Source organism: Myotis daubentonii, chromosome 3 (assembly GCF_963259705.1).
Source record: "Myotis daubentonii chromosome 3, mMyoDau2.1, whole genome shotgun sequence".
In the NCBI taxonomy this organism is placed as follows: domain Eukaryota; kingdom Metazoa; phylum Chordata; class Mammalia; order Chiroptera; family Vespertilionidae; genus Myotis; species Myotis daubentonii.
This window is the reverse complement of record NC_081842.1, coordinates 207,017,877-207,037,189: the sequence shown is the minus strand read 5'-3', so window position 1 is coordinate 207,037,189 and position 19,313 is coordinate 207,017,877. Positions and strand designations below refer to the sequence as shown.

At 54.4% G+C, this 19,313-nt stretch overlaps 2 protein-coding genes across 10 annotated transcripts in view; one reads left to right on the top strand and one right to left on the bottom strand.

The window, feature by feature from the left end:
• Nucleotides 1–3,391: 3,391 nt before the first annotated feature.
• Nucleotides 3,392–7,756, top strand: LDLRAD2 (low density lipoprotein receptor class A domain containing 2; the record flags this gene model as incomplete). The annotated part of the gene is made up of 3 exons (XM_059686247.1): nt 3,392–3,532; nt 4,007–4,084; nt 7,514–7,756. Coding segments are annotated over 3 exons (462 nt in total), but the record flags the coding sequence as incomplete, so codon positions are not given.
• HSPG2 (heparan sulfate proteoglycan 2) overlaps nt 6,914–19,313 on the bottom strand; it is a 100,794-nt gene continuing 88,394 nt past the window's right edge. For 7 of the 9 annotated variants that reach the window (XM_059690894.1, XM_059690893.1, XM_059690895.1 and 4 more), the window contains 21 exons: nt 18,693–18,959; nt 17,906–18,015; nt 17,561–17,708; nt 17,365–17,481; nt 16,590–16,701; nt 15,737–15,881; nt 15,552–15,651; nt 15,313–15,422; nt 15,084–15,192; nt 14,452–14,550; nt 13,833–14,054; nt 13,300–13,544; nt 12,772–12,943; nt 12,555–12,677; nt 12,407–12,463; nt 10,606–10,681; nt 10,436–10,514; nt 10,253–10,323; nt 9,994–10,077; nt 9,621–9,724; nt 6,914–9,507 (listed from right to left, as the gene is read on the bottom strand). In XM_059690894.1, coding sequence (XP_059546877.1) covers nt 9,335–9,507; nt 9,621–9,724; nt 9,994–10,077; nt 10,253–10,323; nt 10,436–10,514; nt 10,606–10,681; nt 12,407–12,463; nt 12,555–12,677; nt 12,772–12,943; nt 13,300–13,544; nt 13,833–14,054; nt 14,452–14,550; nt 15,084–15,192; nt 15,313–15,422; nt 15,552–15,651; nt 15,737–15,881; nt 16,590–16,701; nt 17,365–17,481; nt 17,561–17,708; nt 17,906–18,015; nt 18,693–18,959 — 2,723 coding nt within the window. In that variant the 3' untranslated portion in view covers nt 6,914–9,334. The remainder of the gene's footprint in view (nt 9,508–9,620; nt 9,725–9,993; nt 10,078–10,252; nt 10,324–10,435; nt 10,515–10,605; nt 10,682–12,406; nt 12,464–12,554; nt 12,678–12,771; nt 12,944–13,299; nt 13,545–13,832; nt 14,055–14,451; nt 14,551–15,083; nt 15,193–15,312; nt 15,423–15,551; nt 15,652–15,736; nt 15,882–16,589; nt 16,702–17,364; nt 17,482–17,560; nt 17,709–17,905; nt 18,016–18,692; nt 18,960–19,313) is intronic. The other 2 variants (XM_059690890.1, XM_059690896.1) reach the window with 1 other exon arrangement.

Genomic DNA, 19,313 nt, shown 5'->3' with positions numbered 1-19,313 from the left:
CCAGGAATTGAACCTGAAACCTTGGCCTATCACGACAATACTCTAACCAACTGAGCTACCCAGCCAGAGCCTCATTCTTTTACTTTTTTATTTTTTCCCCATATATTTTGATTTTTTACAGAGAAGAAGGGAGAGGGATAGAGAGTTAGAAACATCGATGAGAGAGAAACATGGACTAGCTGCCTCCTTCACACCCCCCACTGGGGATGTGCCCACAATCAAGGTACATGCCCTTGACCGGAATCGAACCTGGGAGCCTTCAGTCTGCAGGCCAGTGCTTTATCCACTGAGCCAAACCGGTTAGGGCTCATTCTTTTATCTTTATTGTTGATAGAGTTACAGATGTCCCCTTCGGGGGTTTTTTGTTGTTGTTGTTTCCCCATTGACCCCCTCCACCCAGCACCCACCCCTCCCAGGCCTCACCACACTATTGTCTGTGTCCTTGGGCTCTGCAGATAAATTTCCCAGTTAATCTTCCCCCACCTGCCTCCCATCCCCACCTCCCCTTTGAAATTCCTCAGTCTGTTCCATTGTTCTATGTCTCTGGATCTATTTTGTTCATCAGTTTAATTTGTTCATTAGATTCTACATATGAATGAGATACTTGTGATACTTGCCTTTCTTTGACTGGCTTATTTCCCTTAGCATAATACTCTCCAGGTCCATTCATTCTGTTGCAAATAGTAAGAGTTCCTTCTTTCTTTTTTTTAATATATTTTTATTGATTTCAGAGAGGAAGGAAGATGGAGAGATAGAAAACCAAAGATGAGAGAATCATTGATCAGCTGCCTCCTGCACGCCCCATACGGGATTGAGCCCACACCCCAGGCATGTGCCCTGACTGGGAGTTGAACCCTGACCTCCTGGTTCATAGGTCTATGCTCAACCACTGAGCCATGCCGGCTGGGAAAGAGTTCCTTCTTTTTTACCTCTGAGTAGTATTCCATTGTGTAGATGTACCACAGCTTTTTTATCCACTCATCTGATGGGCACTTGCACTGCTTCCAAATCTTAGCTATTATAAATTGTGCTGCTGTGAACATAGGGGTAAATATATATTCTTTCTGATTGGTGTTTTGGGTTTCTTAGGATATATTCCTAGAAGTGGGATCACTGGGTCAAATGGGAGTTCCATATTTAATTTTTTGAGGAAACTCCATTTTGTTTTCCACAGTGGCTTGCACCAGTCTGCATTCCCACCAACAGTGTACTAGGGTTCCCATTTCTCCACACCCTCACCAACACTTGTCTTTTGTTGATTTATTGATGATAGCCATTAGGATGGGTATGAGGCGATACTTCACTGTCATTTTAATTTGCATCTCTCAGATGATTAGTGACTGAGCATTTTTTTCATTTGTCTTTGGCCTTCAGTATGTCCACTTTGGAGAAGCGTCTATTTAAGTCCTTTGTCCCCTTTTTAAATTTTTTTTAAAATATATTTTATTGATTTTTTACAGAGAGGAAGGGAGAGAGATAGAGAGTTAGAAACATCGATGAGAGAGAAACATCGATCAGCTGCCTCCTGCACATCTCCTACTGGGGATATGCCCGCAACCCATGTACATGCCCTTAACCGGAATCAAACCTGGGACCTTTCAGTCCGCAGGCCGATGCTCTATCCACTGAGCCAAACCGGTTTCGGCCTTTGTCCCCTTTTAAAAAAAAAAACACAAAAAACATGTCTATTGATTTCAGAAAGGAAGGGAGAGAGAGAGAGCTAGAAACATCAATGATGAGAGAGACTCATTGATTGGCTTCCTCCTGCACGTCCCCTCCTGGGGATTGAGCCTGCAACCTGGGCATGTGCCCTAATCTGGAATCTAATCGTGACCTCCTGGTCTATAGTCCACGCTCAACCACTGAGCCATGCACATCAGTCAGGCTCTTTGCCCATTTTTTCATTGGGATAATTGTCTTTCTTTTGTTAAGTTGTATGAGCTCCTTATATATCTTGGAAGTTAACCCCTTATCAGATGTATCATTGGAAAATGATACATAGATTGTATCATTGGCAAACCCCATATCATCGTCCTACCCCATATGATAGATTCAATGTAATCCTGACTAAAATACCAATGACATATTTCACAGATCTAGAACAAACACTCCAAAAATTTATATGAAACCAAAAAAGACCTCGAATAGCTGCAGCAATCTTGAGAAAGAAGAACAAAGTTGGAGGAATCACAATACCAGATATCAAGTAATACTACAAAGCCACCATACACTAAACAGCTTGTACTGGCACAAGAACAGGCATGTAGATCAGTGGAACAGAATAGAGGCCCCAGAAATTGACCCAAACCATTATGCTCAATTAATATCTGACAAAGAAGGCTAGAGCTGCAATGGAGTAAAGACAGTCTCTTCAAATAAATGGTGTTGGGAAAATTTAAAGGTGCATGCAAAAAAATGAAACTAGACCACCAACTTCTACCATACACAAGAATAAACTCAAAATAGATAAAAGACCTAAAGTAAGTTGTGAAACCATAAAAATCTTAGAAGAAACCATAGGCAGCACAATCTCAAACATCTCAAATATATAGCAATATATTTACTGATACATCTCCTAGGGCAGTGGTCAGCAAACTGTGGCTCAGCAAACTGCGGCTCGCGAGCCACGTGCAGCTCTTTGGCCCCTTGAGTGTGGCTCTTCCACAAAATACCGACTTCTGCACATGGGCCACGAAGTTTCAATCACACCCGCATGTGGTATTTTGAGGGGCCAAAGAGCTGCATGTGGCTCGCAAGCCGCAGTTTGCCGACCACGGTCCTAGGGCAAAGGAAACTAAAGAGAAAATAAAACAATGGGACTACATCAAAATAAAAAGCTTCTGCCCAGCAAAAGAAACCAGCAACAAAGTGAAAAGAGAGCCTGCTTCATGGGAGAACGTATTTGCAATGCATATCCATTCTTACTCCCTTTGCCCTACCCCATATAAGCAGCTGGTTTATCGGGGGGTTGCAGAGCAGATTTTGTGGATGGCCTGCTGCTCTCCCAGTTGCCAGCAGTATTGGAATAAATGCTCATATATGACTCAACCCTGTCTCTGCTTAATTGGCTCAAGTAGTGACAGGCAGCCCGGACCCATTGGTTGTCCAGTTTCTCTAGGGGTTCAGAGATCAACAAGACAGTTACGGAATGCAATTTTAGTGGAGGCCAACAGGCAATACATACAAGATAAAAATAAGCAAAATAATACCAGTGAGTGCTGATGGAATAAATTTGGGGAGATGTGATTGAGTGACAGGAGGGAGAGTGCTAATTCAGATTGAGAAGTGTGGTCTGAGGAGGTGACATGTGACCTGAGACCTGAATGACCCAAAGAAGCCAGCCATGGAAAGCTATAGAGCAAGAGCACCCCAGGTGGAGAGAACTGGGAGTGCAGAGGCCCTGACCATCCTGGGCCGGGTGAGGTCCACGGGGGAGTTCCTCGGCCTGCGCCTGGTCACCAGAGGTCGCCAGCCCTGCGTGGACTTCGTGGGAGAAGTCACCTCTTTCCTTTTGGGTGGGTTAGGGCTGTTGGCCAGGACGGGGCCTCCAAGCTAGGGTAACTGCGACCCTGGGCTACCAATAGGGCACTGGGAGCACTAGAAGATGGAGGGGATTGGGTCCTAAGAGAGGGAAGGAGGTGGTGAGTGGTGGCGGCGTTGGGCATGGTCACGGTAAGGGACATTCCAGACTCAAAGAGCTTTCCCCATAAATCTGGCTTCCATGGCTGCCCATACCAGACACACACACACCCACTCACTCACACTGTACATGTACACAACTCACACCTCATAGACATGGAATTCACATCACACACCTCATACACTCACAGTACCACCTTGCACACTTCCACACAACTCACACTCATGTTCACACGCCTCTCCTCTATCAGCAGAGGGGCCTAGTTAGGACTCTCGAGTCTGCATGCACATGGAACCAGCCTCCTCTCACCTCCCACATTCTCTCACTATAGGACCACCCATCCTGCTTGCTATGGGCTGGCCCAAGTTCCTCATAACATGCATCCCCCCGAGTCTGGTGTGCGATCTCTGGGGCATGGACAACTGTGGCGACAGCAGTGACCAGGCTTCCTGACCACCGGCCAGCTGCAGAGGTCAGTGACGGGGTGCAGCCTGGGCCCTGCTGAGCAGCTAGGAGGGAAGCTGGGGCCCAGCTCCCCATCCCCAGGGCAGGGCCTCGGTGGGGAGGCCGGAGGCAGGGCATGGCAGAAGAGAATAAGGGAGAGCACAGTAGTGGGGAATCGCTTTAGAAAAACTGTGCACACAGCCCACAGAGTACCTGAGGATCAGAGCAAGTTAGAGCCAGAATGACATGAGAGATTATCTAATCCAGCTGCTTTCAAATATTTTTTAAAGAAAAAAAAATTTTTTTAATTGACTTCAGAGAGGAAGGGAGAGGGAGAGGGAGAGATAGAAATGTCAGTGATGAAAGAGAATCATTGACTGGCTGCCTCCTGCACATCCCCTCCTGGGGATGGAGCCCGAAACCCGGGCATGTGCCCTGACCAGGAATTGAACCGTGACCTCCTGGTTCATAGGTCGATGCTCAACCACTGAGCCACACCGGCCGGGCTCAAATGATATTTTAGTGCTGGAAGCTCTTCCTGAAGAAGTCCAGAGGCCCAAGACATTAAGGGAGAGATGCTCTGTTTGAGTGGACAGGACGGGCCCCGTGTCCCAGTGAGGAACCTGGCTTTGACTCTCAAGACTTACTTTTTTTCTTTCTTTCTTTTTAAAATTTTTTATTGATTTCAGAGAGGTACGGAGAGGGAGAGATAGAAACATCAATGAGAGAGAAACATCATCCATTTTGGCTGCCTCCTGCACACCCCACACTGGGGACCGAGCCCGCACCCAGCCATGTGCCCTTGACTGGAACCGAACCCAGGACCCTTCAGTCTACCGGCCGATGCTCTATCCACTGAGCCAAACCAGCTAGGGCTCTTTTTTCTTTTCAAATATATTTTATTGATTTTTTACAGAGAGGGAGAGGGATAGAGAGTTAGAAACATTGATGAGAGAGAAACATCGATCAGCTGCCTCCTGCACACCCCCTACTGGGGATATGCCCGCAACCAAGGTACATGCCCTTGACCAGAATCAAACCTGGGACCCTTGAGTCCGCAGTCCGACGCTCTATCCACTGAGCCAAAAACGGTTAGGGCTCTTTTTTCTTTTCTTTTCTTTTCTTTTTTTTTCAAGACTTACTCTGGCCCTGACCAGTTTGGCTCAGTGGATAGGGCGTCAGCCTGCAGACCGAAGGGTCCCTGGTTCAATTCCGGTCAAGGGCATGTACCTTGGTTACGGGCATATCCCCAGTGGGGAGGTGTGCAGGAGGCAGCTGATCGATGTTCCTCTCTCATCGATGTTTCTAACTCTCTATCCCTCTCCCTTCCTCGCTGTAAAAAATCAATAAAATATATATTTTTTTAAAAAAAGACTTACTCTGAAAACCACTGATCCAGTCTGACACACATTTCACAGATGGGGAAACGGGCCTAGGGAGGAGAAATGACTCAACGGCTCCAAGTCACAGTCAGTGATGACATAACCAGGAATGACCTCTGAGTCCAGGGAGACCAGGTCGCTCAGGAGTATCCTTCTGAGAATCTGGAGGTGCCCTTGCCCCCAACAGGGCTGGCATACACGGCTGAACAGGTTGTTTACTACAAAAAAGCAGCTGGCGGAGTGGAATCCAGCTTCCCGGGTCCCCGCACACTCCCTCCTCAGTCCCCTTGGCAGGTTCCTCGCCACCTCCCTGTCGCTCTGTGCTTTGTGCCATCGGGCCCAGTCCCTACGTCCGCTCCTCTTCCATCCTCCGCACTCATTCCCTCAGTGGTCTCCTTCAGAACGCATACCAGCTGGAATGTCTTTGAACTCTAGTTATATAACCACCTCCCTGCTCATCTCCATGTGGGTGTGTAGGTGGCATCTCAAACTTAACTTGGCCCAAAACTGAACTCCTGATCCACAGCTGTTGTGTGACTCTTTTTTAAGTATATATATTTCTTTATTGATTTCAGAGAGAAGGGAGAGATAGAAACATCAGCGATGACAGAATCATTGATCGGCTGCCTCCTGCATGCCCTACTTTGGGAATCAAGCCCACAATCCAGGCATGTGCCCTTGACTGGAATCAAATCCAGGACCCTTCAGTCCGCAGGCCATCGCTCTATCCACTGAGCCAAACCAGCTAGGGCTATGGGTCTCTTCTTCTTCTTCTTCTTTTTTTTTTTTTAAATATTTTTTATTGATTTTTTACAGAGAGGAAAGGAGAGGGATAGAGCGTTAGAAACATCGATGAGAGAGAAACATCGATCAGCTGCCTCCTGCACACCCCCTACTGGGGATGTGCCTGCAACCAAGGTACATGCCCTTGACCGGAATCAAACCTGGGACCCTTGAGTCCGCAGGCCGATGCTCTATCCACTGAGCCAAACCGGTTTGGGCTATGGGTCTCTTCTTAACCCTCACTCTTAGTGAGCTCTCTCCTGACCCCTTAATTTTAAAAAAAGCAACGCCATGTCCACGGACAGGTGAATGGATAAACAAAATGTGATGTGGCCACACAATGGGATATTCAGCCCTAAAAAGGAAATTTCAACATGTCTGAAACCTTGAAGACACTCTGCTAATTGAAATAGGCTAAACAGAAAAGGATAAATGCTGTATGATTCCACTTCTATGAGACACCTAGAGTAGTCAAATTCAGAGACTGAAAGTAGAGTGGTGGTTGCCAAAGGGGGGGGGGGGGCGGTGAGGAAGAGAATAGGGAATTGGTATCTAATGGTGACAGAGTTTTAGTTTTGCAAGATGAAGATTTCTGGAGATGGATGATGGTGATGGTTGCACAGCAATGTGAATGTGCTTAACACCACTCAATGGTACACTTACAAAATGGTTAATGGTTTATTGTGGTAAACATCACAACTTTAAAAAAAAAGCAGCCCTGCTCCGAGCCAACACGCCTGTCCCTTTTCCCTGCTTAATTTTATCTCCATTTGACATAATTTCCTTTGTGTCTTCTCACACTGACTGCCAGTTCCATGAAGACATTTTTGTCCGTTTTGCTCACTGTTGTATCCCCAGTCCCTAGGGCATAGTAGTAGATGCTCAAGAAATATGAGTCAAATGAGAGGAATGAACCTCCATGCCTCAGCTTCCTTATCTGTGAAATGGGGTGATAAACCTCACTTTTCAGAGTTGTTACAAACTTTAAGTGAAGCACCATAGGTAAAGGGCCTAGCACTGAGCACGGTGTTGGGTGCAGAGAACACTGAATGTGTGCACATCCTCCTTCCTGAGAAGTAGCTCCATTCATAAACTCCAGGCCCTGGAGCTGGACTGCATGAGTTCGAGTCCGCCCCTATCACTCCAGCTGTGTGACCTGGCAAATGACTTAGCCGCCCTTCCTTGATCTACTAGCTTACAATGGAAATACTAATTGTAACAAACAGGTTTGGAAAGGACTAAAGGAGACATAGTCATGCCTTAGGAGCCCAGTTCTGTGTTAGCTGTTATTTCCCACTCAGGTCCCTCTCTGATGCCCAGCCAGGAGGGGAGTACAGAGGCTGACACCTCCAGGCCCCCCACTGTCTGCCCAGCTCTCGGGTCAGCAGGCCCCCTCCAGAGTGCAGCTGGGAGCAGTCCCCCAGCGGGCCGGGGCCCTGCACAACAGGATGCAGCTGCGGAAGGAAGATGGTCTTGTTACCACCTGCCCCCACTCCTCCAGGTGTAGGGAACCGGGGGAGCAGGCCGGGGCTGAGACCTGAGTGGACTCTCCCTTTCCTCCTACAGAAGGTGGCGCTGGCCTCCTCGCTGCTCCTGGCCTCCGCTGGCCTCCTCTGGTGCTGCTGCTCCTCCAGCCAGCTGGCCCGGAGGGCTGGTGCCCGTGGCCTCTGCTTTAGCTGCACCATCTGTCACACAGGTCCTGGCCAGGTGGCCCCTGGTGGACTGCGGCCGAGTAGGACAGCCTTCCAGGGTCAGGGAGGCCATGCATAGAGAGGCTGCGGCTTCAGAGGACGGACAGTGGGCTCTGGGGTCGGACAGACCCTGGGTCTGTCCCCACCCCTCCAGGACTGTCTGACCTTGGGCAGGTCACGTAACCCTCTGAGACTCAGTCTGCTCCTCTGGAAAACAGGACGATCCCTGCCTCCCAGGGTTGTGAGGAAGGCCACAGGGGGTGACCGGCCCCATAGCTCGTGTGGTGGCTGGCACTCTGCTGGATCCGTGAAGAGCAGGACCTCCGTGCCCAGGGCAGGGAGCAGGGGCCTCGCTCACCTGAAGCTTCCCTGACTCACCCCCAGGCCTCACCTGCCCTGCTCTGGTGCACCCTCAAGTTCCACAAGTGAAGCCCTAGTCAACGACACAGGGGCCGCCCTGGCGGGGATAGCACCGTTTATTAAGAAAGATCAAGACAAAGACCACAGGAGGGCCCTTTTGGACAGAGGCCAGGCGTCCTGACCCAACATCTGGGGAGCTACTGGTGGGGCGGGCGCTTGTCCCCAGCTGGGCCCTCAGGTTCCCACAGATGGGGCAGGGGTGCCATGGCCCCTTCCTGTCGCTCCGTCATGAGTCCTGGCTTCCCTCACCCAAGGCACTCGCTCTTTCCAACCAACACCCTCCTCCCCCCATATCCCTTGGGCCTTCACTTCCAGATCAGTGGGGGGATGTGGCCCTCTCAGTGCTGGGCTCGGGCTGCAGCAGCTCCTGGTAGGAGCTGGGGTGGAGTTTCCCTGTAGCCCCTGAGGGCGGGGGCCCTGGGCTAGGTGTTGGGTGGGGGGATGCAGACCAGCTGGTCAGGCAGAGGTGAAGGTGGAGGGGGGCGGGGACATGGGCTAACGGGATGGGGGCTGCCTGTCCAGGGGTGAGCTGCCTTTTGCTCCACAGTTGGCACTAAAGAGCTTTTGCTACCCAGAGGAGGGTGGCAAAGGTCACTGCGACGCCCTCTGCTCCTAGTGGCTGGGGAGGACCCGGGCTGTACGCCATGGTTGGCTCTTGTAGGGACAAGGGCTGCAGACACGGGCGGCCTGGCTCTGCCGTGGGGGCACTTTGAGGCCACTCAGCCACCATGCCTGCCCCTCTGAGGCACCTGCTCCCAGCCAGCCTGCCCTGTTCCCCAGCCTGCGGCTTTGCCCAGGTGTGTTTGGGTGGGGGGTGGCACGCCCACCCTCCAGTCCAGCCCAGGGCGGTAGCAGCAAAGCGTGGCATCGCCTCCGTTTCTTACAAAATATTCATAATAATAATATTAATAATAATAGACTCGACGATGTGGGGCTGGGGCACTGCCCAGGAGTCCTTGTGGGCAGGCAGCTGCCTATGAGGGGCAGGGCCGCGTGTTGGCCCCCCGCTGGGCGTTGTGCTGCAGGTCCAGGGGCTGTGGGGGCGGGGCGCCCGGCCCGGCCGAGTGCAGCACCAGGTTCCTGAGACAGCCCGTGATGCCTGAGGAGAACCTGCCCCCGGTCAGTGTGGCCACGCTGGGGGCTCCGCCTGTGGGGGGAGAGGACAGGACCTGTCAGCTCCAGGGGCCCCAGAGGAGAGGGGGGCGTGTGCTGGAATCTGCAGGAGCCCTTCTGGCACCGAGGCCCCAGCCCAGGACTCACCGACATAGATGCTGCCCTTGGTGTTGACGGCCACATTCGGGCCTGGGGACTGGCCGCTGACCAGCTCCTCACCGTCCACCTGGATGGAGCCCCTCCGGCCCTCTCTGTGGGGACGGGACTGGGTCAGGCCTCCGAGCTTCCTGACCCAAAGAGCCCCTCCCATTTCCACACACTCGGAGTCCTTCCTTCCCCCCAGATAAGAGACCTGCACCCCCAGCTTCCTAGCACCCACCAGGTTTCACCCACCCGTAGGTGCTTCCCCATGTCCTGCCCTGAAGTCTGTGCTTCAAGCTGTCTCCCCAGAGCCCACCGCCTGCCTCCGAAGCGTGGTGGGCCCCTTCCCCAGTGTCGGGGGGCGGGGGGGCTCCCTTACCGCAGCGCCGTCACCCGATGCCACTCGCCGTCATTGATGGGGTCCTCAGAGACAAGGCGGGCCTCCCCGCTGCCCAGCTGGTAGCTGCGGTCACACAGGCCCAGGGAGGGGTGAGGTGGGCAGGACAGGAGGGGGTGTGGGAGGGTGGGGGTGACACTGGGAGCTGCAGCTCCTTGTGGGAAGAGCCGTCAGCTGAGCAGATGGGAAGCTATGGGGAGGGCGGGGGAGGGGGAGGCGCCAGGGAAGGGAGAGAACCCACCTGAAGACAAGGTGCCCATCCTGAAGCCCGAGACTGATGAAGTCCTTCCCTTGGCTGGCCTCTCCCATCTCCTGCCAGGGAAGCACAGGGTGTCTGGGGTCCCCAGCCTGGAGAGCTGAGGCCCCTGACGGTGTGGCCTCCGCCTTTTTCTTTCCCACTGCCCTGCTGGACGCCCACACTCACCATGCCCTGCCAGAGCAGGAGGCCGCTGGCTGTGCTGGTCCGAACTTCCAGCTGGATGGTCTCAGGCACCCTGGGCAGGCTGGGGAGGTAGGTGGATAGGTGAGGGGGCAGAAGTCCCAGGTTCCCACTCCCCTCCCCGGGCTCACAGGCTCTCCCAACACCCATCTCACCTCCTGGGGAAGACGTAGCTGGGGAGGGATAGGAAGCCACCATCGTCAAAATAGGCTCCGTATTGTCCTGGGGCATCTGCGGGAGAAGGGGGATATGGGACAGCTGCTCACCTGCTCACCTGCTTGGAGTGTCCACCTGGCATCGGTCCTCTGACCCCACCTCCACCCCGTCATGTAGGCCCAGGGGGCTCTGAACCTGCAGGCCCTGGAGACCCAGGGGGCGTGGACAGAATTCAGGGGGCTGATGACTTGGATAGAAAACACTAGGGTTCTATGTTCCCTGTGGTCTCACTGGATTTAGTAGTTTCTCTAGTTATGCACGCAGGCAACAAAGGAGAGGAGCAGCAGGAGGCCTGTGGCTTCCTCGCCAATAGATTTCTTTTCGAATTGCAGTCGGTGCAAATATCTCAGAACACTGTACGCTTATTGAACTGTGTTAGCTGTTAGGACCAGCACGAGATCTTATTTAATGTGTTGATGAAGCAGCACATAGGTTACAGTTGAGAAAATTTAAAACATTTTGATCATCTTATTTCAGTGTAATTGGTTTCCTATTTTTGTGATTGTTGATTTTAATACATTTTTATTGATTTCAGAGAGGAAGGGGGGGAGAGAGAGAGAGAGAGAGAGAGAGAGAGAGAGAGAGAGAGAGAGAAACATCAATGATGGAAGAGAATCACTGACCAGCTGCCTTCTGTACATACACTATCGGGGATTGAACCCCCACCCCAGGCATGCGCCCTGACTGGGAATAAAACCATGACCTCCTGGTTCATAGGTTGATGCACAACCACTGAGCCACGCCAGCCTGGCTGCATTTTTTTTTTAAATAGTCAATAGGTCCATCCCTAGTTGCTAAGTCCTTTTCCTGGTTTTAGCTCTGAAAGTCCCACAGCTCAAGAAACCCCTCAGCCCTCAGGAAACTGGGACAGTTGGTCACCTAAGTCCATGGCACCTGAAAGATCCAGAACCTTTGTGTTTCTTCCATCTCCCAGATGGGAAGCCAGGCTCAGGGGTGAGTAACTTGCCCAGGAAGTAGGAAGTCTGGATGGTAACCTGGACCTTTTGGCTCTAACATCCATACTGTGCGCACCTCCAACATCCCAGCCCTACCTGCTCAGACCCATCCCACAGGCCAGTGCTGGCCCCTGTGGGCCTGGCAGCTGCAAGGGTTGGGGATACTTGGCTACCCTCCACCAAATGATGAGGCGAACAGCTAACATTTACTGAGCACCTACTATGTGCCAATCACTGTGCAGGGAGTTTCACATCCAGCTGTAAACATAATTTCATTGAACTGGATCCTTATAATAATCCCATGCCTTACATATGATATTCATAAAAGCTAACATCATATATCCACCAGGTACCAGGTGTTGTTCTAAGCATTTTAAAGACTTTCAGTAATTTTACTCTCACACAGTATTTTATCCCAAGCCTTGTGGAAGGATGTTACTTCTCTCCATTGTACACATGAGGAAACACAAAGTCACACAGCCAGGCAGGCTGGCTTCAGAGACTACGCTCTGACCCACGACACCACCACCTGTCTCAGTAGTGATAAATGAGATAATGTCTATGAAGCAGCTAGCACAGTGCCTGTGAATGTCCGAGATGGTAGGACCCAGCTCTGTGTGGCTTTCTTTGCTCTTCTTTCGTTTACTTGTGCCCAGCGAGCCTCTCACATGGACCTGTTCTGTTTAGAGCCAGGATTAAAGGTGTGGGGTAACTGGACAGGGAGCTGAGAGACCCGAATCTAATTAGGAGACAAGTCCACTCAGCTTCTCTGGAAAGTACGTACCGTTGCCCCCACTGCCTTCAAGATGCCAGTCGGATTCCGCGGTGCCATGTCTAGAGCCTATGGAGAAAGGCAGGGTCCCGTCAGTGGGCACAGATGCTGTCCCGCCCCAGAGCTCCGAAAAGGGATGGAGAGAAGCTGGGGCAGTTACCTTGTTGGCAGCGGGGGCCAGAGAAGCCGGGGGGACAGAGGCAGTGGGTGCCCTGGCAGGTGCCCCCATGCAGACAGGGCTCACGGAGCTGGCAGGGGTTCTCCTCATGCTCGCAGAGGTCTCCTGCGGGTCATGGCAGAGGTGAGTGGCATGAGCTGGAATTGCTGCTGACCACCCCACGCCCCTCCCTCTCCCAGGGCCTGGGCAGCTCACACACCTTTGAAGCCATCTCGACACAGACACTGAAACTCAAACTCGCCAGCAGGAAAGCACGTGGCGCCGTTCTGGCAAGGCTGGCGCTCACACGGGGAGCTGTCATAGCACTGCCCGATGCCCCGGCTGCCCAGGAAGCTGTAGGTGAGGTCTAGCCGCTTTCCATTCACTGACACCTGTGGGCATAGGGACACTGAAGGACTCGGGCCACACAGGAGGTGGGGCATTGGCGTACCAGCAGAGAGAATGCAGTAGAGAGGTAGCTGGGAACCCAAGCTGGAATTTGAGTGGAACAGGGGACTGTAGGGTAGGAAAGGGAGAAACAGGAGCACCTACTGTGTGCCATCAACCTCCATCAGTACAGTCAATCCTCAGAACAACCCTTCAAATGAGGTGTAATTACCCCATTTTACAGAGGAGGAAACTGAGGCCCACAGGTGAAGCTTCTGGTCCCAAGGGCCTTAGCTAGCTGCAGGTGGGGGAGTCTGGTTTGCACCCCTCCCCTCCTTGTCCTCTGGAAGCTGCTCCTCACCTCACCCAGGCAGCCACGGAAGGGGGTGCTAATGTTGGTGGCCGGGGACAGCTGCACCGAGGGCTCCACGCCACCGAGGTAGAGGAGGGTGTGCAGGTTGAGGCCTTGGCTCTTGCCCGGGGAGGAGCGCAGCACGGGGCGTCCGCCGTCCACCCGCAGGCTGCCGTCCTTGTTGAGGCGCTCGGCAGACACACGGTGCCAGCGGCCCAGGGCCAGTGGCTCTGGGCTCCTCAGAACAGCCAGCCCTAGGGAGGATGCCGGGAGGGCTGACACACGGACGGCCCCCTGCCCTGCCCTGCCCTGCCCACCCCACACAGGGACAGGGAACTCCCGTCAGCCTCCTGGTGTTCCACAGGAACCTGAGAGGTCTAGGGACTTGAAGTCACACACACAGAAGGAATGTGAAGGCGCAGGGAACTCCAATTGGTCTGACTTCTGAATTCATTCCTCTGAGCCTCCTCAGGGCACAGGCAGCCAAAGGGGCACAGAGCGTGGCCCCTAGAGCCCATCTGCACTTGGTGTCCGGTGCTCACCTGACCCCAACTCGTAGCGGAACTCCAGGTGGCCACCAACCATCGCCAGGGACACGAAGTCCTCCACAGGCTCGCGCTTGCCCCCGCTGAACAGCAGGATTCCGTTGGGTGCCAGCGGCTTGAACTCAATGTCCAGGCGTAGCTCGTGGTGCATGTTGGTGAGGGCGGGCAGCACCAGATAGGAGCCAGTGCCCGACATGGAGGGCGTGGTCACGGTCACACCTGCAGCAGCCACAGCTCAGCCAGGGGCAGTGGGGACACCAGAGTCCCGGGAGGGGTCCCATTCCTCAGCCTTACTCTGGGATCCCTGCCCATCTCACTCTCTAGTCCCAGAGGCTGGAGATCAGTGAGGCAACAGCTGTGGCTGCACAGAAACTCCTGGCCCACCCGGCATGCAGACCAGGCTGGAAGGATCCCTAGTAAGAGGGGCGAGTCCCTTTGCGGACTCTCACATAAAGGATTGGGACTGGGCAGAAGCTAGGCCAGGTGACTTTGAGGCCCTCTGGCTCTGGCATCATTTTACCATTCTAGGACCCATCATGGCCTCAGAGGGCCCCTGCCCAGCTTCCCCCATCCTTACTGGGATCCCTGGGGGGGTCTCAGGCTGGACTCTACTCACCTTCCTCACACCTGGGCCCGGAGCGGCCCAGGTGACAGCGGCAGTTGTAGCCTCGGCCATCAGGCCTGTTTACACAGGTAGCGTCGGGCCCACAGGCCTCTGGGGGACACACAGGCCACAAGAAGGACATTGAGAGTATAGTCCTGATGCCAAAGCCCTACCTATTGCATCCCAGGGGCCTCGGCTATGTAGGGCTTGGCCAGACTAAGGGGGAATGGATTAGAGCAAGGGCCAGAGGAGGCTGGGCAGCGGGACCGCATGACGGGAAGTGAATGAGGACTCTGTCTGTGGTGTTCTTGAAAGACTGTACCTGGACAATGGTATGGGGGCAGCTAATGGGGCGAGTGCCTTGGTAATGGATGGGAAGGTGGTAATTACCTGGGTTGCACGGGTGGGAGAGAGGTGAGTACCCGGGCATCATAATGGGGGTAGGTACTTGGGTAGCAGAGATGGGAGGCAGGGGAGGGTGAGAGATGGGCAGTGATAGAGGTCAGTATTTAGGAGGAGTGGTAAGTACCTGGGTAAGAGGGACAGCGTGTGGTAAGTACATGTAGCAGCTGGGGTACAGGTGGATATGAAGGGGTACAGGCAAGTTCCCCAGGGTGACAGTGATCGGGGGGGTGGGTCCGCACCTGGGTGGCAGTGCAGGGCCTGGGAGTGCTCACAGCGACTCCCGGTGAAGCGAGCTGGGCAGATGCACAGGTAGCTGCTGCTCTCTGAGTCCTGGCACCAGCCCCCATTCTGTAAGGCACCCCAAAACATCAGGCCAAGAATATTGGCCCTCCCGCTTCCCACAGGGCTCTGCCACAGCTGAGGGCAGTGGCCAGGGGCAGCCAGATGGCATGTGAGGTGTGGGGTTACCTGGCAAGGCTGGTCCCGACAGGTGGGGCAGTGGGAGATGCCATGCGCTGTGAGGTTGAGGTCATGGAAGACAATCTCCTCGCCCTGGATTTGTAACTCCCGGACACAGCCTGGGGGGGTGGGCAGGTGGATGAACAAAGGTGGGGGTGCTCATCCCAACCACACTTCGCAGGGCCCTCCCAGGCTCCGAGGGGCGTTGGAAAGGCTTGGACAGGGCGGGAGATGGGGAGGGAGCTCACCTATGAAGCCGCTGCTCAGCCCCGCTTTGGGGATGGCGCCATAGTCAGGGTAGCCGCCCAGGTAGAGCTCCTCATTCAGATCCAGGCCCTGGAACTTGCCCTGGGGAGTGGGAAGGTCAGGAATGGCAGCAGGCTGGGTGGAGGTGGGGCTGGGGCTGGGAATACTGGGATGGGCTGGGTCTCACCTGGGAGGTCCCGTTGACTGGGGCCAGGCTGCCTACAATCAGGGAGCCCTGGGTGAGGCTGCGCAGCAGGGTCACGGTATGGAACTGGCCCAGCACCAGCGGTGTGGGGTGGCGGATGGTGGCCATGCCTGAGCCGGCGTCAAACCTACTCCATGGGGCAGGGCCAGGGCAAGAGAGGGAGGATGTCTGGTTGGTAAGAAGGGCTGGGCAGGGGGCGCAGCCTGGGCAAAGGTGACATCACCCTTTCCTGAAGTCCTGCTCCAGTTCCTGTCCCTGCCCTGTGGCCCACCCCATTACCCACTCCCAGCTTGCCCCATCCCTGTGCCTTCCCTAGCTCTTCTCTTCCCCCACACCCCTGCCCGGGGAACTTATCCAGAGTAGCCCCCAGGGTTCTAGTTGCCCAGTTCTGAGGCCCTGCAGCCTAGCACCTGGCCTCACTGTTCCTCTGAGATCACCTTGTTTCTTCACATCTTTGTTTACGGCTGGTCTTTCCCAACTAGACTCTACATTCCCACAAGTGCCCGGCACATAGCAGGTGTTCAACAACTGTTGAATGAATGAATGAACGAACGAATGAATGAATGAATCCTGGACTGCAGCAGTGCCAGCTCCTAAGGATGCACTTAGCATCACTGAGAATTTCTGTGCAAGTCTCAGGCTGCTTCCTCCTCCACCTGGGGGCATGCTGTGCCTACTCCAGCAGATCGGGTGGTCGCCGAGGGTAACGGCCGCATCTCCTCCCTCCAGAACCTCCATGTATAACTCAGCCCAGGGCGTGTATGTCTGACTAAAGCCCTGCAGTCTAGTCCCTAGCCCCCCCGCCCCCTGTAAATGGGGAGGGGGAGGGTCTCACCGGAACTCAGGCCTCCCACCCACGAGGCCGAAGGAGATGAAGTCGGGCAGCCTGTTGGCCAAGTTGGAGGGGCTGCCTGGGATCCGCTTCTGCCCATTGTACAGCAGCATTCCTGGGGGGGGGGGGGGCACAGGTATGTAAGGGCCTCCCAGACAGTTACGGGCTCCCTGTCTGCCCAGCCCAAGAATGAACCACCCATGCTTGCGAGCCCTCCACTCTAACAGCTGTCCCTCCCCTGGGACACCCCACACAGCCAGAGCCTCCCCACTACCTCAGGATGTGCCCTAACAGAAGGCCTTGCTGACGGCTCCTAGGCAGACACTGAATTGGCCTCACTCACACTGTAGGGTCTACCTGAATGAGGTGACGGAGGCAGAACTCACCCGAGTAGAGGAGGAGGCCTGGACAGTGAAAGTCAGAGACCCGCAAGAGGTGGGAGGAGACAGATGAGAGAGAAGAGAGGAGGAAAGGGTGAGAGATGGGAGAAGGAGGGAAGACGGAGCAGAGATAAGAATAGGAAGATGGGACAGGAGGGCTGGGTGTCGATGCACTGATGGCAGAGGGACCATGGGGACACTTAGATGAGAGATGTCATGGAGGTGGGGATGGAGAAGAGAGGAGGTGTGAGAGAGGGCCCAGAGGGGAGGCCCAGCAGGCCTGGGGACTCCAGGACAGGGGAGGGCTGAGGGAGGTGAGGAGGACTGGGGACTACCAGGGCTCATAATATGACGGCAGTTACACCAGGCCCCCCCAAATCAGCTTCTCTCCTGCTCACCATCAGCTGAGTCAGGCCGGAAGGTGATCTTGATCTCAAACTTTCTGTAGGCATCCTTGATGGTGGGCAGTGGCAGGAAGGAGTGGGGGGTCTGCGTGAAGTAGGGCACCACCCGCTCTGTTGGCAGAGAGCAGAGTTAGAGACGATGCCCACCAGGCAGTGGGCAGGGCCCTGCTATCCCGGGGTACTGTCTTACCTGGTACCTGCAGATCGGCAAAGGCTTTGACCTTGCCCTGGCGGTTAGTGGCAGTGCAGACGTAGGTGCCTGCGTCCTGGGGTTGAACTGAGGGCAGCAGCAGCATGTTGTTCTCCACGCGGCTGCCGGGTGGCAGGTTCCCATCCAGCTGCAAACACACCCACACTTTGGACCCTGGCCTTAGCCTGCACCTCCATAGGGCCCGTCTCCCATATCTGCCTCAGGCCCATCCTCAAACCCTGAGCACTCTGTGCCAGCCTGGGCCAGATCCTGGGGGCACTGAGATGGTGAAAACCTGGTCACAGACCCTCAGGCATGCCCACTGGTCCCCTGCCAGGCCTTTACCTTGCTCCAGCTGATGTCAGGAGTAGGGTAGCCAGAGGCCATGCAGGGGAAGGCGGCTGCAGAACCAGCAGGCACACGGACCTCTGGGGGTGTTGAGATCTGGGGCAAGGCTAAGAGGGAGGAAGGAGACAGAGGCCATGAACGGGATGACAGCCATTGTTTGTGAGCCTAGCCTACGCCCTGACGTGTTCATTCCTGGTTGCACAGGTGGAACCGGGCAGAGGCAGGGCCCAGGAACAGGTCCATCTGACTCCACAGCCCGAGATTCTTCAACACACCTGGCCAGAAAGTGGTGCCAGGTGAGTTGAAGGGGACCTGAGAAGGGGTAGGTACTAGGGCAGTGTGGGTCAGGAAGTTAGGGGGCAGGGCATAGGGTTTGGGGTGAAAAGGAATTGCCTTTGAAGAAAGCAGATTTGTGTCTGCTCTGCATCCACGGCCCTTGTTTTACTCTCTGTTATGTCTGTTTGGTGTTTACAGGTCTCAGCCCTCAGACTGGGCTGTAGGTCTCCCTCATCAGAACAGGTGCTCCAGTAGGTAAGGACTACATATCCATTTTCCTTGGATGCCCCTGGGGGTAGCCTTTTCCTGCAAGTCCCAGCCTGGTCCAGAGGAACACTCACGTTTATCCCCTGCTGCCACCACTCGTATGAAACCTGCCTCTTAAATACACAAAATTGAAACTTCCCAGGAGAGTGGCAAGTAAGAGTCAAGCAGGCAAGGCAGGAGATGGCAGCATGAGAAACCCCTGCCACACCCCAGTCCCCACGGAGTCCCTGCTGGCCCTCACCTTGCACGAGCAGCAGCACGTGGGACTGGGTGGTGCCGGCGGCGTTGGTAGCGGTGCAGCGGTACTGTCCAGCGTCGGCCAACTCTACGCGGGCAATCCTGACGATGCCTCCGCTCTGCATGACGCCAGGCCGCAGGCGTCCTCCAACTTTGCTCCACGTCACTTGAGGCTTGGGGTCACCCATGGCCAGGCACTCGAACTCCACAGCATGGCCGACCACCACGGTCTGCACGGAGGTCCGGATGTTGATGAGCACTGAGGGCAGTGCTGGGGAGGAGGAGGCAAAGGCAGCGTGAGGCCAACCTGCTGCAGGCCTGCCTGAGGGTGCGGGAAAGGTGAGCACTGGAGCCCTAGGCCAGCGGTTCTCAACCTTCCTAATGCCGCGACCCTTTCATACAGTTCCCCATGTTGTGGTGACCCCCAATTTCATTGTTACAAATTGAACATCATTAAAGCATAGTGATTAATCACAAAAACAACATGTAATTATATATGTGTTTTCCGATGGTCTTTTTTATTTTATTTTAATTGCTTAAAGTATTACAAAGAGTATTACATACGTCTCCTCCGCCCCCCCCCCCTTGACATTCCCCTGGCCTCCCTTTCCCCCTTTTCTGATGG